Source organism: Fusarium oxysporum, chromosome 7 (assembly GCF_000149955.1).
Source record: "Fusarium oxysporum f. sp. lycopersici 4287 chromosome 7, whole genome shotgun sequence".
Taxonomy (NCBI): Eukaryota; Fungi; Ascomycota; class Sordariomycetes; order Hypocreales; family Nectriaceae; genus Fusarium; species Fusarium oxysporum.
The window spans coordinates 4,235,356-4,255,030 of record NC_030992.1 but is presented as its reverse complement, the minus strand read 5'-3'; the positions used below and the strand labels follow the sequence as shown (position 1 = coordinate 4,255,030).

Sequence of the window (19,675 nt, the reverse complement as noted above, 5' to 3'; positions counted from 1 at the left end):
TATCGTTTAAGAATTCATTTTTCGTAAATAGTTGTTTTTGTCATTAGTGGCAACTGAGGTCTTGACTACCGATATGTTTGACGGCATCAAGACAAAGGCTCTTCTAGTAGCCTGCCTGGTTTTCTCAGGCTCGGCATTACCCAATGGCAATGAGAAGCGCCATTGGGTAGGCACATGGGCGTCGATGCCTCAGGAAGTTGAGCCTGCAAACTTGGCCCCAGCTCCATTTGTATGTTTTCTTCAAATATTGTTGAAGCTATCTTGCAAAGCCCTCAAATACTAATGAATGACTTCGCGACAGGGAGGAGCAGATGCTGTAGCTCAATTCGAAAACACCACTCTGCGCCAGACATTTCACATGTCCATTGGAGCTGACAAGATCCGTATTCGATTTTCCAACATCTTTGGCAAAACAGACTTGCCCATCACTGCGGCATCAATTGCTCTACCAGTTGGTGGAAAGGCAGGTGTTGGTCAAATCGATACCAAGACCACGAAGCAGCTCAAGTTCAGGGGAAAGAAGTCCGTTTCTGTCCCAGCAGGAGAGGTTGTGTACTCTGATCCCATTGACTTTAAGCTGAAGCCTCTGTCCAACCTCGCATTGTCTGTTTACACTGAGAAGGGTCAGCTTGGGAACAAGATTACCGGACATCCTGGCAGTCGAACGACTTCTTGGATGCAAAAGGGCAACCACGTCAATGCTGCGTCTGTATCTGAGGGAAGCACCAAGCATTGGTATTTTGTGAACGGAGTTGACTCGTGGGCCCCTAAGGACCATTTCGCTGTTGTTCTCCTCGGAGACAGCATCACCGATGGCCGTGGAAGTACGGACGACACCAACGATCGGTAAGTAGAATTCCCAACGCTTCAGTATCTTTGCTTACAATCTCAGATGGTCCGATGCTCTCGCGGCTCATTTGCAAGAGTCTGGCATGTCTAACGTCGCTGTGAACAACATGGCAGCAGGTGGCAATGCTATCCTCTCAGGCGGTCTGGGACCTCCTCTTCTCCAACGGTATAAGCGAGATGCTCTGGAACAGCCTGGTGCCAAATTCGTCGTCGTTTTTGAAGGTGTCAACGACATCGGACCATCTGCTACCGACGAGGCCACCCAGAAGAAGATCAAAGACGGTCTTATCGCTGCGTATATCCAAATCGCGAAGGATAGCAAAACGGCGGGCATGACCACCATTGGAGCGACAATCACACAGATGCTTGGAAACCAGTACTACGCTCCCGAAAGAGAAGTCACTCGAGTCGCGATCAACGACTGGATCCTGAGAAATGGGACTTATGACCATACAGTGGACTTTGCGTCTTTGATCGGAAGTGGAGACAAGCTGCTCCCTCAGTATGACTCTGGCGACGGTCTACATCCCAACCCCGCTGCGTATAAGTTGATGGGCACAAAGTTCCCAATTAAGGTTTTTAAGAAATAACTGTAGATGAAATCATAGGGAAGATTGAAGAATAAATAAGATATTAAAAAAAGACATCACCTTTTACAGTGCCAGCCAAAGTAATACCTATAAAATTGGGGCCAAGTATAGAAGGCTGGAATGCTAACGTAAGAAACATCTCCAAATCTACATATACTAGCTTTATGGCTCCCCGTATAATCAACCTTGCCCAATCATAGCCAAACACTTTTTCACAAACCCCGCACCGCCCTCACATTCCGCGACTAACAACTCTTACCCTGGCATCATTTCCGCCTTTGTGTCCATTAGTCCAATACCCAATATGCCACCAGCCAATGCTTTTACATCGTGCGAGGCATGTAGGTATGTCTTCGCTGGATCCTTCCCAGCTAACCAGTCTCCTCCTTAGTCACAACTAACTAGTTAACAGACGTCTTAAGCGTAGATGCTCAAGAGATACCCCATCATGTCGCCTGGTAAGTACTCACTCTTGTCCGCTTGGGCATACAGGTCTCAGATCTCTGTTTAGTGTACTCGGCTAGGTAAAACATGTAACTATGGAACAGAACATGCCAACCCAAACCTGAGAACCTCTACCAAGGGCTTGATGGGTGAAGGTCGCACAACTCCTGCTACGGAACTAGACATACACCGAACACCCAACTTCCCGTACTCATACTTTCTGGATTCCAATTTATTCCAGCCAATATCGAGAGACATATTGACAATACATGACGGCCCGTTTTTTATCGAGCAGCAACGACGCTTTGCGGCTGCTGGTACATTCGACTCTTTGATAGATCACTACGAGACTACCATCCACCAGTGGCTGCCCATGCTCAGCATCAAGCGCCTAAGGCAAAACGCAAAAGCTCTAGGAGGCTCAACTCAGGGCGTTGTTGATGTTCTGGTCTTCTTGGCCCTTGAGGCTCTCGTTAGTCAGAGTGATGAGCCTACCATGTTGCCGCAAAGTAACCCTTCATATTTAAAGGCAAAGCATGGCAGCTTTATCGCTGAGAGTGGGGGAACTATCAACATTCGACTGATACAGACTATTGCTTTGGTAGCCTTGTACGAGCTTGGCCATCGTATCTACCCAGCCGCATATTTAACGATAGGACAAGCTGTTCGACTAGCTACCATGGTTGGACTGCACAGCCAAAAGGATGCGAAACAACTCTTTGTGGAACCTGAAACGTGGACATTATGCGAAGAGCAGAGACGGACTTGGTGGGCGATTGTAATGCTTGACAGGTATGTGAAGATCTATGTCCCACGAGAACTTTATCATTGATTATTACTAGAGTTGTCGTTGCAGGCTCCCCCCAACTTCTCATGGCTGCTCCAGCTCCGAACACGAATGATCTTCTTCCTTGCAACGACGATGACTGGACGAATGGACGAATAGGTTTCAATGAAGCACTATTTACGCGCAACTTCCACTCGCCCTCGTCTGTGGGACAATTTGCTAGAGTATGCCAAGCGGTCCATATGTTTGGCAAAGTTCTTCGTCACATAAAATCCAGAGAAAAAGACACCGACCCAGTCGAACTTACTGCCGAGGCCTTGCAGCTGCACATCGTCTTGACAGCGTTAGATCAGGGCATCATGAGCAGTGACTGTGACATCATGACGACACCTGGGAGCTTGCATTCCGCATTATCACTGTGCAGCTTAGCTCGATTGCTACTATACAACGAATATGCATGCAACGAGCCCAGCTTCAGCACGGCACGCGAGAGACTGGCTGCAGAGGTTGAGATGCAACAGATATCTCTGGCGAGCACCCAAGACATCGTATCCAAGACAATACCGCAGATGGCGAGGCAAATAGTGTCGGCGAGTCAACAACAATCCAAGGGACCAAGACATTCGCCCATCTTGGCCGGCTGCCTGTATCACGCAGCGACAGAATGCGCATGGTTCGTCAAGGAGAACAATGATGCGGAGATGGTGGCTGGTTTGGAAGCCATCACGCATGCACTCGAAGTTCTAAAGTCCGAGTGGTCTGTTTGCAGTAAGCCTCAATCACCTTGGGTCCAAAGCATGACGGCTGATAATTTTACGCAGATGAATATCTCACCTACCTGCAAAGCAACAGCCCTCACAACTGACATCATTACAATAATAACAGGGCCGATAGAAGTTAAGGCTGTTCACTAGTGCTTTTCTGTCTGTCCGCAACGACTTCGCATTCCCGCCCTGCCCGCTCTGCTTACCCTGAGGTCTACAGCTAGCTCAAACCCCACCTCCGCTCTGCCCGCCCCAACGCTGACATTCCCGCATGCCCCAGTATGAACTGCTCCACTCTCTGGCCGTTGTTCCGAAAATACGCCAAAGCATCATAATGCCAGGTTCTTTACTCAAGGGTCATCAGATTGTTATAAAAAGGGAAATACCTGTCGTTATGTTTTCTTTTATTCCATCTTCAGGATATCTCGAACTTGTCTTTTCCATTAACAGCCCTTCCTATCTATTATCTTTAGTCGTTCATCATTACTATTTGTTCTGTCGATCAACATGTCTCAACTCGTTTGGCTTGTTACTGGCTGCTCCTCTGGCTTTGGATCCGAATTTGTGCATCAGATCCTGTCCCGCGGTGATAAAATCATCGCAACTGCTCGAAACAGTGCAAGGATTGAGCCACTTGCAAGCCAAGGAGCAGCTGTCCTTGAGCTAGATGTCACAGATTCACAGGACAAGATTGATCAAACCATCGACAAGGCCATTGCTATCTATGGGCACATCGATGTATTGGTCAACAATGCTGGTTTTGTAGCTGCTGGCTCTTGGGAGGACCTCAGGTATCGCTCTTACTAACCAATGGCATTGTCGACCTTGCTAACATGTCTAGTTATGATGAATTTGTTTCCTCCTTCGAAACCAACGTCTTCGGACCAATCAAGGTTACGCGTGCAGTGCTTCCGCATATGAGAGCCAGGAAATCTGGAACTATGGTCTTTATTAGTTCTTTGTCTGGCTGGGTCGGGCACCAGTTTACAGGAGCTTATGCGGGATCAAAGTTTGCTCTTGAAGGTTGGTTGCCTGAAATTTGACCTTAATTGTATTTCCATCTGGGTGCTAACCTAAAATCAGGTGTTGTTGAAAGTCTGCATAACGAAACCAAGCCTCTCGGTCTTCGCACCCTCTTGATGGAACCCGGACGCTTTCGAACCCCTCTTCTGTCAACAGGCCACCTTCGGTCAAAGCAGAGTCAAATTCCCGACTATGAATCAGCTTCCGAAACTCATCATGGCCACCTTCATGGCGGAGATCTGAAGCAGCCTGGGAACCCAGAAAAGTTCGTCACGATTGTGCTGGACTTGGTCAGACAAGAGGGCTGCGCACAGGCGAAAAGCATCCCGTTTCGTCTACCTGTTGGGAAAGATGCGGTAGAAGAGATTGGGGCCAAAGCCAGGAATGTCTTGGAGACAATGCAGGAGTGGGACTCTATTATAACAGAAACTGACTACTAGTGGGTATACTGAGAACAGTTACTTAAAGTAATCAAATATTATCCGCCCTGAGTTTTCGCAATTATGTCTTATTTCCATGTGATAGAACCGAGTGGGATGTCGAGCGGGATATCACGTGCCAGGTAAACTCAAATCCAGTCAATCGGCAATGGATGTGCAAGCTGCATCCCACTGTGTATCCCACTCAGTGGGTCTCCATTTACGGCTTGTTCCTTTGGTGTTGGGTCCAAGCTCGCGCTTTGCTCAGTCGCACTGCTATCCCACCGGATATCTTTGTCATAATAAGGTTCAATCCAATGGCGGCATTGCCGCAAGCATGACGAAACATACGTAAAAGCAATTGGGGTTGATTTCACAATGCATAACAAAACTAGATGAACCCTGCAGACTTGCATGTATAAGTAGCATGTTGCATTCCGCCTCGAAAACAGCTCACCACCAACATCCTCAATCATATCTCATCGTGCATCTTGAGTCGACGAAACACGAGTCCAACAATCACCATGCAATCCAAGATATCTGTTCTCGGCTTGGCCGTTCAGGCTAGCCTCGCAATCTCAATTCCTCGGCCTTGCACCTGTCCATCGATTTCTGGCAACAAAACGATTGATGCTTATCAGTTGTACCCCGAGAACGTTGATTTCGATACGCGCCGTTGTCTTCTGTACTCGAGGTTAGTACTGATAAAAGTTAAAAAAAAAACCAGTGTGGATAAAGTCCTGACATTCATTATAGCGTATTGTACAATGCGACTGCTGTCGCATGGGATCCTTATCGAGGGGAGATAGTGCATACTTTCGAGGCTCCCGGGCTCAGCGGCAACCCTCTGCTCCATTCAAGTGGCGTGCGTGTCGACACTCTGGACCGACTCTCTGTTGTCATCGACGCCGGCGCTGCTTTCGATACTGGTGGCCAGAATATTCAGGGTGACAACTTGCTTGTCAAGTTTGACCTTGTAGACAATTCTTTGCTGTGGCGAGCAAATCTGACCAATGCGACCGGTGGTGTATACGGCGGTTTTCAAGATAGCGAAAGCGACGATGCAGGCAACACTTTCGTTCTCGGAACCTTTCCCAGTAGCCTGATCAAGGTCAGCGCAGATGGAAAGTCGGTTGTCCCGTGGTATCTCGTCGAGCCAGCCAACCATACCATTCACGGCTTCTCAGGAATTGCCCGCAAAGGCGACACGCTCTTTGTGACCGATAACTCTGATGGCCAGCTTTACCGATTCGATATCAAAGCATCTAAGGGCAAACCGGTTCATGTCCCAACATCGAAGGATGGCAAGGCCTTGGGCCAGGGTCTCGACGGCTTGCATTTGCCTTCACTCTACGCCGGCACTGTTCTTCTGGTCAGCGACAATACCAACGGTACTGTTGTGTTGAGATCTAGCAATGGAAAGTGGAAGTCTGCTGAGAACCTCGGCACCATCCCTAATCCTTACCTCAGCCAGGGCGGATTCACTGTCGCGTCTGTGCAGATCTCTGATAGTATCTATGCTGTTACCGAGTTCTTTGGTGATGCTATCAATGGAACCCTTCCTGGCAACAGGACATCTTTCCCCTTGAGAGATATTACAGAAGAGGTTGAGACTCTACTGCGAGCTTAGTTATTGTGACGGGTCGAGGGCTAGGTGGAATTGGTCTGTAAAGTGGAAAATACTTTTAGTTATCATTATAAGATAAAATATCAAGAATAAAATAGAGTTTTTATAGACGTTTGGGTGCATTTTGCTAGCACTAATAAAGGATTTGCACTTTGTCACATTAGCATCGGCATTTCAGTTAATTAATGCGGAAAGACTTAATAGCATTCGCTCTTATTTTTATATTCTAGCAACAAAAATACAACGACTTACCTTTCCCTTTCCCTCTTAACTCACTCCGCTCTCTGTAGACGACCCAGAAGCTGCAGCCCATCAGTGAAGTATTCCCAGCTGCACTTCGTATCCATCATCGCGTTCTCAGTGATATGCAGCTCTCGTACGCTTGCTGCCAGACGCGGCTGCACCATCAGTATCGCCGTTGTCGTCAAAATGACGTTTTTTGGCCGTCTTTGTCACTCTGTGAGTCTCTCCATTTAACTTTTTACTGGCAATATGAAGCACTGAGATCTGAATAGTGAGATCTTTGTCGATGAGTTCCAGTAAATCTATATCCATACCAGTCAAACTGGATGTTCCATCACCTTCAAACTCACCCCTCTCAGACGCTTTACCTTCAGATTCGTCACCTTTAGGCCCGTCATCCTCACTCTTGTTCTGCGTTCCTTGTTTGTATTGCTTTGTAGCTTTATCTACAACCTGTCCAGTCACGCTGAATAGATTTCATGCTTGTTGAGGACAGTCTACGGCTACAACATGGTGTTTTTTCGGTACTGTTTTTGCAATAGTTGATATTGACGTAGTGCTGAAAAGAGTCTCTGCGTTTGGTCACACCTGGAAGATGCATGCTGTCACTATGCTAAAAATAAGGCAATTGACAATCCATCCATTAATGAAAATAAAGCTTTTTAATTAGGCGTAAACTCGATTATAGATGGTCTGAAGCCCAAGATGATACCCTCACAGCCTGGTGGAGTGAAGCGTTCCCACTTAGTAATATAGGCATTTGTCAACCTATAGCCTGGTGGTGCAGCATAGCCATAGTGCGATCCATGCTTTCCACTGCCGCATTCCAAAGCCTTATCATTATTATTCCAGAATCTGGCCTTTCCAAGGTTTTGTCCGTAGTAAACACTAACCCAATAGAAGTATTCATCCTCAGCGAGGTCAAGTTGTTTGGACGCACCCCAGTCGTCGATCCATAGGCATGACCCCAGGAGTCTCCGTACCTCATCTGCAATCCATCAATATCATCACATCCCCTCACGTACGCGGAAGTGATGCGAGGACCACGGTCGGTGATAGGAGCTTCACTGGATTCGCTCCACGCAGCATTAGTCGTGTGACGACCAAACGGGCCAAAGAAGATCTCTCGATTCACTCTTTTCAAGACGGACTCGGGCATCTTGTCTCTCGCTAGGTATGGCCAGTATTCGGCGTAGTTGAGCACATTCATGACCATGCTGAAGTCGTAGTCCGCGTAGGACCTGAGCGTGGCTGCAGCTGTGCTTCCTCTGTTGTCGGCGTCATCAAGCTCCGCACGGTAAGGCTTGACTTGTCCGCGCCCTTTACGATAGACCTTGTAGGCGTAGGTTGCATAGTCGATACCATCGTATCCTTCTTCATTCCCTGCGGATCCTGATGCAGGAACAGCAAGGTCAGAATATACGTCTTTCCAAGTATCGACTATATTAGTTGGCATTTCCAGGTCGATGGCCGTGGCCATAGCTCCTTTGAGTAGATGGCTCTGTTCCGAGGCGATCCTTCCTGCCTGTCCAATAACACCATGGGGCGACGTTTTCTTCTTAAACTCGGCACGCATGGTGTTGACGTTCTTCTCCGAGTAGCCCCAGACTATGCCATGCCTGATGCCATCAGATAGTAGCATGAGGTGGATATTGGCTGCAAGAGCAAATAAGGGAAGAGAAGGCACTGCAAATCGTTCGACCCGAAACTCGGGAATGGCAGTCCTGACCACGCTCAGAAAAGCGATATGAGTCGTTTTGAGCGTGTCCCTTGCTCTCAACTGTTCCTCACCCGACGAATCCTTGTAGTCTTCCCAGACCCGTGTGTAGTTCTCCACATTGTCGTGAAAACCTCGAATCTTCATCCTCAGAATGTCCATCTGCGTTTCTGTGATCTTGGTATCAACGAGTGCCTCAATACGCCCACGCAGCTTCTCGCAGATCTTCTCAGTTGAATTCGGGTGGAAGAATAAACCTCCCAACAGGGTGACCAGCGCGCTCAGGCTGCTTCCAATGACGGGAATAAGTTCACAACCCAAAGCCAGGATGGAGCAGACATATTGTCCAACCTCGTCGGGGTCAGTGATCTCCAGCTGTTGACCACCATCGGCAGCCTTGATCAACTTGGTGGTTAGATCGTTGAGAAACTTTTCACTGATTTTAATACCCATTTTATGGAATATCGCTGGTAAGTAAAGAGACGAATTGGGAGGGAGGTTATGAAAATAACAAGGAGCCTTGAGGGCAATGGCGGAATGGTTTGAAAAGCTTTTTTTCCCCAATAGTTGAAGTAATTCTGTTACACTTATATACTTATAGATCTCTGATAATGTACCACGGATAAGTATTGCATATTTCCACGACCCATTGCTTTATCTATTTACAGCAGTAGAAAAGCGCAAGTTGCGTAATGCTGAAGCTAACGACACAGCTTCGGTTGAAAGGTTGACTGAACTAACCGTCTTGGAAATCTGGTGCAGCTGGCCTTTAATTGTGTCGATTCCTATTGGGCTGCGAACTGGAGAATGTGATGTCCGACGACATGGCACGACACGGCTCGGCAGTTAGTGGGACAGATCCTTTCTCAGCTCCTATACTAAATGCACATCCCTACCTCTTGAAGATTGAAATTCGATAGTATGACAATAGCTGACGTTGACATATCCTAGACATCGAGATCTTCCCAAGCCATATGTAGCAGTTGTTATTCAGGTTCAAACTGGAGATTTTGTTGCAATCTTGATTTTCAACGCGTCCTATGGCGCTGTATCTACCCGTCGCTGTGCTAAGCTTAATCGCTGTTCGCACTACATTTAAGCATTTCGGAAGCACAAACAAAATATGTCATAACTAGAGGCTAAAATACGGAATTCCGCAGAAGAATATTTTCAAGCAAGGCTGATGCCTAGAAGGGTTGGTATTTAGCCTATTTGTGGCATTTGATTGCTGGCCTTAGTGTCTGCTTATCCACAAGGGTTTGTCGCAAGATTGTGGCTTAGAATAAGCATAAATGAAGTCAGCTGCCTTCCAAGGTTTAGCCTAAGATATAACAGCCCACCTTGTCAGATAAGACTCGGCGCATTGCGCCTGCTTGCCAAGTCTAAATTACAAAGAAATTACAAACTTCCTTATGCAGGAGCCTTCTGCGAAAATATAAGATAAAAAGGGCGCTTTAAAGGCCATTGAAGAAGAAAAAGAGCATCATTTTGCTCAACAGAATTCTTACTGCAACGAACGAGCAAATATACAATTAAACATGCACACCTCCATTGTCATCCTCCTCACCGCCTTCGGCATCCATGCCACGGCTCAAACCCCAACCCCAACAGCAGCACCAACCATAACCATTTCACGTCCATCTCTTACGATACCATCATGCTGGGAGCTCAAAGACTCCCTGTCATTTACCGGCATCCCCGCACCTCCTATGGACATGTCTGAACTGGGCGTATCCTTTGCCCTCGGAAGTCTCTACAACACCCAAGACCCTTGCAAACTTCCCGTCATTACTGGATCTTCAGCTGAGGAATTCTCGGAGTGGGCGTCTGAATGGACAAGCTGGCAGGCGGAACATGTTTCTGAGTATCGAGTAGTATGGGAGGCTTGCAGTGATGATCCTGGTATCACGGATCTTGTGCCAGTCGGACCTGACGCATGCAGCACTCTGAAAGCTAAAATCACTGGGACTTCTGCTACAAATGAGGATAAAGACCAAGACGAAGAGCAAGGAGAGGGTAACAAAGATGATAAGCCGGAGGCTGTAGATGACTCCTCGGGTTCTCGTGTGGCCAGGGTTCAAATCCATACCACGAAATCCACATATGGATCCATAATGTGGATCCATATCCATTCCATTCCATTCCACGTGGGCTTCAGCATTTCCATATCCACGCCACGAAGCCCCTTCCACATGTTCCACATGTGGAAATCGTGGAATATTTTAGGTGGGGTTCGAAAATACCTTGATTTCCTTGTGAAATCCCGCATATCCTAAGTACTTTCTATCACCCACAACAACACAACATCGATTTGCCACCCCATTTTCCTCCGTACACAATGAGTCCATTCTGGGGGCTTCACTGTTACTCGCGTTACTACCCCAAATCGAAATGGCCACTCCCCATCCTACCAAGTCAACCACATCCGTTCCAGAACGAACAGAAGAGGACAATCAACGGCTCTTTCAGCTCTACAAAAGCTGGATCTTGACGGAGAGAGACGGCAAGGCGCGTCTATAGGTATATCGGTTCGGCTACGAATATCCAGCATAACAAGAAACAGGAACGTCGGTGGGTGTGTTGCCTTTGCGTCAAGCAACGGCGGATTTTAATGGACCAATGACAAAAACATTGACGTCACCGAGGGCGGGCGGGACCCATTAATTACCATTGTTGGACGAAGTAGGTTTCCATTCCACGAATTCCACAATATGGATCCATTTCCATAATGGATCCATTTCCACCCATTCCACATCGAAATTATTAGTCAGCATCCATATCCACGCCATATTCACAAATGTGTCGTGGAGTGTCGTGGATTTGAACCCTGCGTGTGGCAGGGTCTTTAGTTATTGCTTTGATGGCTGGTGGCGTACTGGTGGCAGGACTGTGATGAGAAGCTTCAAATTGAATGATAGATTACTTATATAGTCGGACGTAATATTTAAATTAGCTGCAACGGATGGGATGGATTGAATTCTTTCTGTTTTAAATAGTTAAGTTACGACAGGGTTTCGCTAGCCTCGTCGAACAAATATTAACTTATCAGAAGCTTCAGCGAGTCAACTATACAGGTTTTCAGATCCCGATACTCGAGGCCTAGAATGTCCCTCGATGGTGCTGTGTCAACCTCCCAAAGATCGGGTGGTGTATCGTCCACGAGAGTCTTGGGGATCTTATCCTTGAGCTGCGGATATTCATCTGCTGCCACCTGTGCGATCTGAGCATTACTCATCCTACCTTGCATCAAAAAGAACCTCTTTCCTCCAGCATCCAACTTCTCCAATGCTCGGACGTGAGCGCGAGCAACATCTCTAACGTCAACCCAGTACCACGAGGCTGTTGGAGGTAATTCGTCTTTCCATTTTCCCTGACAAAGGTCTCTCAGACGCTCATTGGAAGTATTGATCGAGTCCATGGATACGAGCCACGGGGCCGGTGGTCCAAGAATGAGAGGTGGATTCATAGTGGTGAGAGAGAATCCAGGCTTCTTGACTTGCATAAATTCCCAAGCAGCGAGCTCGGCAAATGTCTTACTAGCTCTGTAAGCCTGTACGCCATCCTCATATGCCTCCTCCCTAGTGATTGGGTTGAAGTGATGCTCTCGATACGTTTTCTCGGGATGTTTAATATTGACTACCGCGGAGAAAGATGAGGTTATGACGACGCGCTTGACCGTTGGGGCGTGATCGCTGACTGCCTTGAGGATATTCAATGTGCCGTTGACAGCAGGGTCAATAAGATCCTTCTGTATATCTAACGGCTTGTAGTGATATGGGCTGGCTACGTGCAACACTGCATCGAATTCGGCAGTTCTTACAGCCTCATCGAAAGCATTACCCCGAGCAATGTCCTCGACAATGGCGTATGAAAGTTGCGATTTGGCTGCAGGGAAGGCACTGAGAATTCCTTGTCCTTTCTTCTCAGATCGCACCGTTGCAACGACCTCATAGCTTGGTTATGTCAGGAAACTCAACGCTGAGATGGCCATTGAACTCACCCTTCCTGAAGCAGAAAATCAAGGCAATGAGATCCAACAAATCCACTGCCGCCTGTAAGTAGGACCTTTTTTCCTGGCATGGTGACGTTGATATGAATGTTTCTCTTGAAACAATAACTTTCCTAAGCGGCTCTATCCCTCGCGACAATTATTTATTTTGTGTTGCCAACATAGCCCAATGCGGAACTGGTGGGTATGCGGAATGCAGTTCTGGGTGGAGCTTCGAGGATATCGGAACGGTCTTCCGAATCGGAATGTAGTTTTCTTGTCACAACCCGTTCCTACATCTGGACCTAGCATAGTCTCCACATGGCTGAGAAGTATTATCACATATTTTTCTTGTTAACAGTGTCTGTGTCCCGATGATACTAATTTTCGAAATCGCACCAATATCACTTTACAACGTTGTGTTGAAATGAACTCGAGCAACATGCGCTTGATGTCGAAAGAATGTGAATAACCTAATGTAATGGCATTTCACTGGAATGGTATAGACATGCTGACATCTTCAATAACCAGGCATTATATATAATTTTAAATATATATTTAACTGTCTACTATAGTCTTTCTAAACTCTTAGGCGAATTGGTCTTGCTTTTCCACTTATAATAAATAGCCTTAGCAAATGAATAGTTTGGTAATGGTTAGACTTACGGGGTCTGCCAAGTGTATTGCTAACTTGGGTAGCCAAGCGCCAGGGGTAGTCGAATGGGCTGAAGAACAACTCGATAAGCTGAAGGACAACACGTTAGTGCTATGACTACGAAATACTTATCAGATCCACTTACGCTAATATGTTCTGCCTTCTTGAGTACGTCTTTGCTAAGAACACTCTCAAGCTCTTCCACCGTATGGCACTGAGCGCTAAAGCTCGCAATGCCAGTGTCAGGTCTAGCCCCGAAGAAGCTAAGCAGCTGCTGGTGATCCCAATTGGAGTTGATGTCATTGTAGCTCAGTTCAGCGCCACGGATGGCTCTTTCAATTGAGTAACCGTTGTTGTTCACGACGAAGATGATGGGCTTGAAACCAAAGCGAATGCAAGTTCCAATATCTTGAACAGATATCTGTAAAGAGCCGTCACCGATAATGAGGATCACCCGACCAGGGTGTCTCATCTCGCGGGCAGCAACACACGCTCCGAGGCAAGCCCCGACCGAGAATCCAATGGCCGACCAGAATGTTGATGTGATAGCCCTCGAGCGTGGGGGGAACGTGGCATCAAACATTCCAAATTGACCTGTTCCACAGTCGGTGACGATAATGTCATCTGGTTGTAGGAACTTGCCAATCCTCTGCCAGACAAAGTCCTGTATCAGCTGCCCTGAGTGGTCAGATCGCAATTGAGGTGGCTGCCGTCGTCGTCAGTAGAGTGATCAAGATATTTACAGGGGAGAACAAACGTTGATTCTAGCAGCCGGAAGTGCGACCGGAAGGTTGTATTGGGCTGCTTTGGCCTTGAGATCCTTGACAAGTCGACGCAAAACAGGGAGAAAGTGGATGTTAGGGAACTCCTCGCCAAGCACAACACATTTGTTGTGTTCAAGAAGGATAACCTTTTCCTCCGGAATCTTGCGTGTAAATCCACCAGTATTGGAGTCAGTTTGCAGAGTGCCAGTGTTGATGATCAGGTCGGAGATTTCAAGAGCCTCCTGTACACCAGGGAATGACACTGCACAGTGTTAATATAGAATACCAGCCACGGAATCGAGAGAGGTCACTGTACCATTTGCGCTGTAAACACCCATGTAGTAGGGCTTATCCTCGTCGATGATACCTTTAGACAGTGGGCAAGAGAACGTCGGGAATTGAGTTAGATCAGCCAACTCCCGGACAAGATCCCTTCCGCCATGACGGATTGTGAGAACATCAGCAAGGATTGACGGGTTCTTGGCACAGCTAACAGCATCGAGTATCTTGCTGAGGATCTTAGACTCAATCTCCCCATCGTTCTTAATTTCTAGATTCAAGGGTTTGTCGAGAGCGGAGAGAGGAACTGGGATTGAGGGAACGTCCATAGGAATAAAGATGTATACAGGCAGGCGGCTCTTGACACAATCCTCGATTGCTCGATCAATATCAGCAGTCAATTTTTCCTCATTGACTAGAAATGCATGTGAGTTTCTGATAGGAGCACTCATTTGCATATAGATAGTGTGATCCATGTTTGGCTCAAATGTATGATGGATCAGCGGTCGTTGTTTCTGGACTATTTGAGTCAGTAGTGCCTGCAATGCAACTCAGCTAAAAACAAGCATACCTTGTCGACTAGTCATGCCAACAATGTGAATCATCCCGGCATGCTCAGCATAAGCTCCAGCAACTCCGTTCATGGCTGACAGCTCGCCCACCCCGTACGTTGTGAGGAGGACTCCTGGAAGCTCTCTGATGCGAGCATATCCATCCGTGGCGTATGCAGCATTGAGTTCATTGCAGCAGCCCAGCCACTCCAGCTCGGGCACAGCATAAACATAGTCCAAGATTGTAACTGTGATGAGAACTTAGTCGTGAATTCCTGGGAATAACTACTGTCTGAGTTCATACGATTGAAATCGCCAGGCACGCCGAAAATATGTCGGATACCAAGCGAGGCAATGCGACGGAATAGATATTCGCCTACGGGGATTTGAGACTTGGTCATGATTGCGAATAGCTAGACTCCTTGATACCGCAGAGTTTCGATCGAATGTTGGTTACCTTCAGCATTTTGTGCTTCGTTCTCAATTTATGGCACACAATTTCTAAGACGGAATTAGATGTCACTTCTATCGCCAGGCTCCACATAAGGGATTCCGCAGAGGTGAATGTATTATTGTTTCCGCTATTCGTATTTTAGTACGAATTCCGCCATTCCGTAGTTCCATAGTTCCGCTTTTCGCAGTCTCGGTACTGGCTGACTCTAACCAAAAGACAAGAAATAATTACTTCGCCGTGGAGACACTTGACATATTTACCTCCAAATTACAGTTTCAAGACTTGCAGCTATTACACACCAGCACCCTTACAACAGCTCGTGGTCAAAATGCCCTCTCTCGAGGATAACAGTTCCAAGGAAGTCATGCCGTCATGGTTGAAGACAGTACCCAGCATCGTCGCCGATGAGATATTTTCTCTGGCAGCAGACTATCGCCTCGACCAAAACCCGCAAAAGGTCGATCTCCTAATCGGGGCCTACCGTTCGGATGACGGGAACCCGTGTCCATTGCCTTCGGTACTGGAAGCAGAACGCCGTCTCCTATCTCAGAACGACCCGGGGAAGCATGAGTATCTCCCTATCGAGGGCGATGCCACTTACCTCGGATTGGCCCAAAGGCTTCTATTGGGTCAAGATGACCAGTCTGAGCTGTTGCAACGAATTGTCTCGGTTCAATCAGTCTCCGGATCTGGGGCCATTCACATCGGTGCTTCTTTCTTGTCCCGTTCTCTCAAACCAAGATGTGCTTGGGTCTCTGATCCTACTTGGGGTCCTCACATTCTCATGTTTGAAAGGATGGGCGTGGAATGCAAGAAATATCCATACTACGATCCAGCCACACGACTCCTCAACTTCCAAGGAATGGTCGACACTCTTGAGTCTCAGGGTCAAACTGGAGATGTGATTATGCTTCAAGTCTGCGCTCACAACCCAACTGGACTTGATCTTAGCCGAGAACAATGGAAGGTTGTAGCCGAGATTTGCCAACGCAAAGGCATCTTTCCATTCTTTGATAATGCGTACCAAGGCTTTGCTACAGGAAATCCAGAGAAAGATGCTTGGCCGCTTAGATATTTTGCCAGTCTTGAGAACCGTGTGACTTTCTGTGTGGCGCAGTCCTTCTCTAAGAACTTCGGTCTCTACGGACAGAGAACAGGAGCTTTCCATTTGATTATGAACAGCAAGGACACCACCACTCAGTCCAACATACTTCAGCAGCTTCGATTCATTATTCGCACTGAATACTCAACTCCCCCACGAACAGGCTGTACCATTGTGAAAATGATTCTCGGCGACCGAGAGCTTAGATCTCAATGGCTCACGGATGTCTCTTCTATGAGCAAAAGACTGGGGCAAGTCCGATCAGCACTTCATGATGGTTTGAACGCTTCTGATGAAAGCGGCGACTTCGGCCACATCATTAAACAGGTAATTAGACCTGAATATCGTCTCGTTTGCAATTCCGCTAAATAATCGCCTTGCAGAGTGGCATGTTCTCATACACAGGTCTCAGACCTCAGCAGGTGCTTCGCTTAAAGAACGAGTACCACGTGTACCTCTCATCATCTGGAAGAATATCAATGGCAGGACGTAAGTTACGCGGCTCCGCTGATCCAGATACAAGCGCTGACAGTAATAGTGAATTCGAAGAATGTAGGATATGTGGTGAATGCAATTATGGCAGTAAACGGAGGTGTTTAAAAAGGCTTAAGAGATGAAAAAAAGTAACATATAGCAATAAATTATACATATTTATTATAAATTAGTATTACTTATAATATGTTTTTATAAAATAAGATACAATAATTACCTTTATTATGCTTTATCTTAGTATTAGTAACTAGTATATTTACTAGGAGTTTAACACATATATAATGAAATTAATTTCTAATATTTAAAAGAGCTATAATAAACTTATATAAAAGATAGCTGTAAGTAAAGCAGGCCTTTATAAATATTCTTCTGTTATTAACTCATACTGCGTAGTTCGTACTTGTTAATTCAATTTGATGAATGCGGGAGCTATGTCTTGGAAAGCCAGTACCAGTGTAAACACTTGTCATTGGTGGGATTTCGCTCAACGTTCCGGGCTACGCCACAACTTGTGCCGGGAAATACAATCCGCTTTCCGCTTCTTCTTATGTTACAAGGGAATGGTGGAGGGTAGTGTCGGTTATCGTTTATGTCTTTCCATTGGGAAAAGAGCAAGATACTCAAGGCCCGGCCTAGAATATAGTAGACACTTTCCCGTGATCTTAGATTAGAGTCTATACTGAAAGCTCAGACACTGCAAGAACAATTTCTATCCAAGATGGACTATTCACTCTCTCCCAAAGCCCGTGCAACCAAATACTTCAATGAGGTTGTTACCTCCACTACCCTGCCGGGAGCCACTGAAGACTACCAGGGTCGCGATGACCTTGCTTACGCCCTATCCAAGGTTCCCATGCTCACACCCCGCAAGCTCAAAGTAATTGCTGTCGGGGCAGGTTTTGGAGGCGTTGATCTTGCCCGTGCAGTCCGCGTTGGCAAGGTCCCTGGCGTGGAGCTCACTATTTATGAGAAGAATGCTGGTATAGGCGGGACCTGGCATGAAAGTAGATATCCCGGGTATGTTGAGCCCTTGCTGCCTTTTCAAGCCACTCAAGACGGTGCTATGCTGACTGCTAAAAGATGCGCCTGTGATGTTCCAGCTCACAGCTACCAGTATACCTGGGCACCCAATCCCCACTGGTCGCATTTTTACGCGCCCGCACCAGAGATCAAGCAGTACTTTGAGGACTGCGCTGACCAACACGACTTGCGCTCATACTTCAAGTTATCACATAAAGTAGTTGAAGCCAAGTGGATAGAAGAGAGACAAATCTGGCAACTCCGTGTCAAAAAGACCGATGGTCGGGATGTTGCCATCTCCAGTCCTGGCGTCACAGACGGCGAGACCAACGATGAGTTTATTGATGAGTGTGACGTTTTTGTAAACGCCACCGGCTTCTTCAACAACTGGAAATGGCCTCGCAACGTCCCCGGGCGCGAGACCTTCCGTGGCACTATGTTTCACACCGCCAACTGGCCCTCTGACTGGGAAAAGGATATTGAGGGCAAGACTGTTGCTCTGATCGGTAACGGTAGCAGCGGAATTCAAGTTCTGCCGGCTATTCTTGACAAGGTCAAGAAGATCTACGTTCACATTCGCAGTCCAACATGGATTACCTCCCGCATCGGTGAGAAGTTCGCTGGACCAAAGGGTGTCAACTACAAATTCACTGAGGAGGAGAAGTCTGAGTGGGCCAAGCACCCCGAGAAATATCTTGAATTCCGCAAGGGCATGGAGGATGATGTCAACACACGTTTCAAGTTTTTCATGGATCATACACCTGAACAGAAGCTGGCTCGCCAATCAGCCGTTGACAACCTCAAGGCTAAACTCGACTCAAGGCGTGACCTGGCCAAACTTCTAGAGCCGGACTTTGCTGTTGGGTATGTACAAATAGCCTTGGGGGAATAGCATCAACTGACATATCTTAGATGCCGTCGACCAACACCCGGATTGGGATATCTAGAAGCCTTTGTATCGCCCAAGTGCGAGGTAGTTTGGGGAGACATTGCCGAGTTCACACCCAACGGAATTCTCACAAAGGATGGTCGCGAGTCCAAGGTGGACTCTATTATTTGTGCCACTGGGTTTGAGCTATCTTATGCACCTCGTTTCCCTATCCTCGGCAAGGATGGCCTCAACCTTCAAGAGGTATGGCTCAAGGCTCCTGAGTCTTATCTGTCGGTCTGTGCTGCTGATATGCCCAACTACTTTACCATACTTGGCCCAGCCAGTCCACTCGGTCACGGAAGCTTGGTTACATCCATTGAGATGTGCAATCGCTTCATCGTGAGAATGATCAGAAAGCTCCAGACACAGAACTACTCATCCTTCAGTCTTCGTCCAGGAGTCTCTCGGGCATATCAGAATCATGCCCTGTCATATCTCAAGAGAACGGTATGGGCGTCAGGGTGTACCAGCACCTACAAGAATGGAACCAAGGATGGAGAACTCCGGTCACTGCATCCAGGCTCACGAATCCAGCTTTTCACACTTCTTGAGGACCCTAGATACGAGGACTTTGAGTGGAAGAGTTTGTGCGAGGATAGCGACCTTGCATTTGTGTGGTTGGCCAATGGTTTCACGGCTCTCGAGGAAGAAAGGCCTGAGGGAGCTGACCTGACGTGAGTTGTTGCTTGAGCATGCGTGTTTCTTGACAAATGCTAACAATATAACAGGTGGTTTGTGGACCCGGCAGACAGGGAGGCCAAGCCAATTCAATATGAAGTCTCTCACTATGTCAACGGGAGGGGATAGCTTGTTAGATATGGGTGGCTCTACCATGATGCGAAACAGCAGTATTGTAGTTCATAACTTGAGCCGTAGCACAATGATATGTGTATTATACATTTTTGGATCATATATTTCGTTCAAGATGTATCAATCTCCGCGGCAAACTTAGTCTAGTTCAATAGTATGATAGCTA

The 19,675-nt window shown here is 47.1% G+C and overlaps 10 protein-coding genes across 10 annotated transcripts; 7 read left to right on the top strand and 3 right to left on the bottom strand.

Annotated features, from left to right (window-relative positions):
- Positions 1-4: 4 nt before the first annotated feature.
- On the top strand, positions 5-1,439 carry FOXG_10795 (uncharacterized protein; the record flags this gene model as incomplete). The annotated part of the gene is made up of 3 exons (XM_018390274.1): positions 5-229; positions 302-846; positions 893-1,439. Exons 1-3 carry the CDS (start codon positions 74-76, stop codon positions 1,437-1,439), a joined length of 1,248 nt encoding a protein of 415 aa, XP_018248689.1. The 5' UTR covers positions 5-73.
- A 304-nt stretch (positions 1,440-1,743) lies between these two features.
- On the top strand, positions 1,744-3,535 carry FOXG_10794 (uncharacterized protein; the record flags this gene model as incomplete). The annotated part of the gene is made up of 5 exons (XM_018390273.1): positions 1,744-1,784; positions 1,852-1,897; positions 1,951-2,675; positions 2,726-3,438; positions 3,492-3,535. 5 exons carry the CDS (start codon positions 1,744-1,746, stop codon positions 3,533-3,535), a joined length of 1,569 nt encoding a protein of 522 aa, XP_018248688.1.
- A 406-nt stretch (positions 3,536-3,941) lies between these two features.
- On the top strand, positions 3,942-4,897 carry FOXG_10793 (uncharacterized protein; the record flags this gene model as incomplete). The annotated part of the gene is made up of 3 exons (XM_018390272.1): positions 3,942-4,225; positions 4,276-4,457; positions 4,518-4,897. 3 exons carry the CDS (start codon positions 3,942-3,944, stop codon positions 4,895-4,897), a joined length of 846 nt encoding a protein of 281 aa, XP_018248687.1.
- Positions 4,898-5,279: 382 nt separating this feature from the next.
- FOXG_10792 (uncharacterized protein) lies at positions 5,280-6,632 on the top strand. Its single transcript, XM_018390271.1, has 2 exons — positions 5,280-5,570; positions 5,633-6,632. The coding sequence occupies exons 1-2, from the start codon at positions 5,401-5,403 to the stop codon at positions 6,504-6,506; spliced, it is 1,044 nt and encodes a 347-aa protein (XP_018248686.1). The 5' UTR covers positions 5,280-5,400; the 3' UTR covers positions 6,507-6,632.
- Positions 6,633-6,860: 228 nt separating this feature from the next.
- On the bottom strand, positions 6,861-8,916 carry FOXG_10791 (uncharacterized protein; the record flags this gene model as incomplete). The annotated part of the gene is made up of 3 exons (XM_018390270.1): positions 6,861-7,192; positions 7,465-7,734; positions 7,791-8,916. 3 exons carry the CDS (start codon positions 8,914-8,916, stop codon positions 6,861-6,863), a joined length of 1,728 nt encoding a protein of 575 aa, XP_018248685.1.
- An 887-nt stretch (positions 8,917-9,803) lies between these two features.
- FOXG_10790 (uncharacterized protein) lies at positions 9,804-10,739 on the top strand (the record flags this gene model as incomplete). The annotated part of the gene is made up of 1 exon (XM_018390269.1): positions 9,804-10,739. Exon 1 carries the CDS (start codon positions 10,002-10,004, stop codon positions 10,737-10,739), a length of 738 nt encoding a protein of 245 aa, XP_018248684.1. The 5' UTR covers positions 9,804-10,001.
- A 761-nt stretch (positions 10,740-11,500) lies between these two features.
- Positions 11,501-12,543, bottom strand: FOXG_10789 (uncharacterized protein; the record flags this gene model as incomplete). Its single annotated transcript, XM_018390268.1, has 2 exons — positions 11,501-12,416; positions 12,464-12,543. The coding sequence occupies 2 exons, from the start codon at positions 12,541-12,543 to the stop codon at positions 11,501-11,503; spliced, it is 996 nt and encodes a 331-aa protein (XP_018248683.1).
- A 496-nt stretch (positions 12,544-13,039) lies between these two features.
- FOXG_10788 (uncharacterized protein) lies at positions 13,040-15,101 on the bottom strand (the record flags this gene model as incomplete). Its single annotated transcript, XM_018390267.1, has 7 exons — positions 13,040-13,065; positions 13,118-13,196; positions 13,252-13,812; positions 13,864-14,132; positions 14,187-14,669; positions 14,721-14,948; positions 15,005-15,101. 7 exons carry the CDS (start codon positions 15,099-15,101, stop codon positions 13,040-13,042), a joined length of 1,743 nt encoding a protein of 580 aa, XP_018248682.1.
- Positions 15,102-15,482: 381 nt separating this feature from the next.
- Positions 15,483-16,856, top strand: FOXG_10787 (aspartate aminotransferase; the record flags this gene model as incomplete). Its single annotated transcript, XM_018390266.1, has 3 exons — positions 15,483-16,583; positions 16,640-16,745; positions 16,795-16,856. The coding sequence occupies 3 exons, from the start codon at positions 15,483-15,485 to the stop codon at positions 16,854-16,856; spliced, it is 1,269 nt and encodes a 422-aa protein (XP_018248681.1).
- A 610-nt stretch (positions 16,857-17,466) lies between these two features.
- On the top strand, positions 17,467-19,506 carry FOXG_10786 (uncharacterized protein; the record flags this gene model as incomplete). Its single annotated transcript, XM_018390265.1, has 4 exons — positions 17,467-17,765; positions 17,829-18,632; positions 18,681-19,373; positions 19,428-19,506. The coding sequence occupies 4 exons, from the start codon at positions 17,467-17,469 to the stop codon at positions 19,504-19,506; spliced, it is 1,875 nt and encodes a 624-aa protein (XP_018248680.1).
- Between the last annotated feature and the right edge of the window lie 169 nt (positions 19,507-19,675).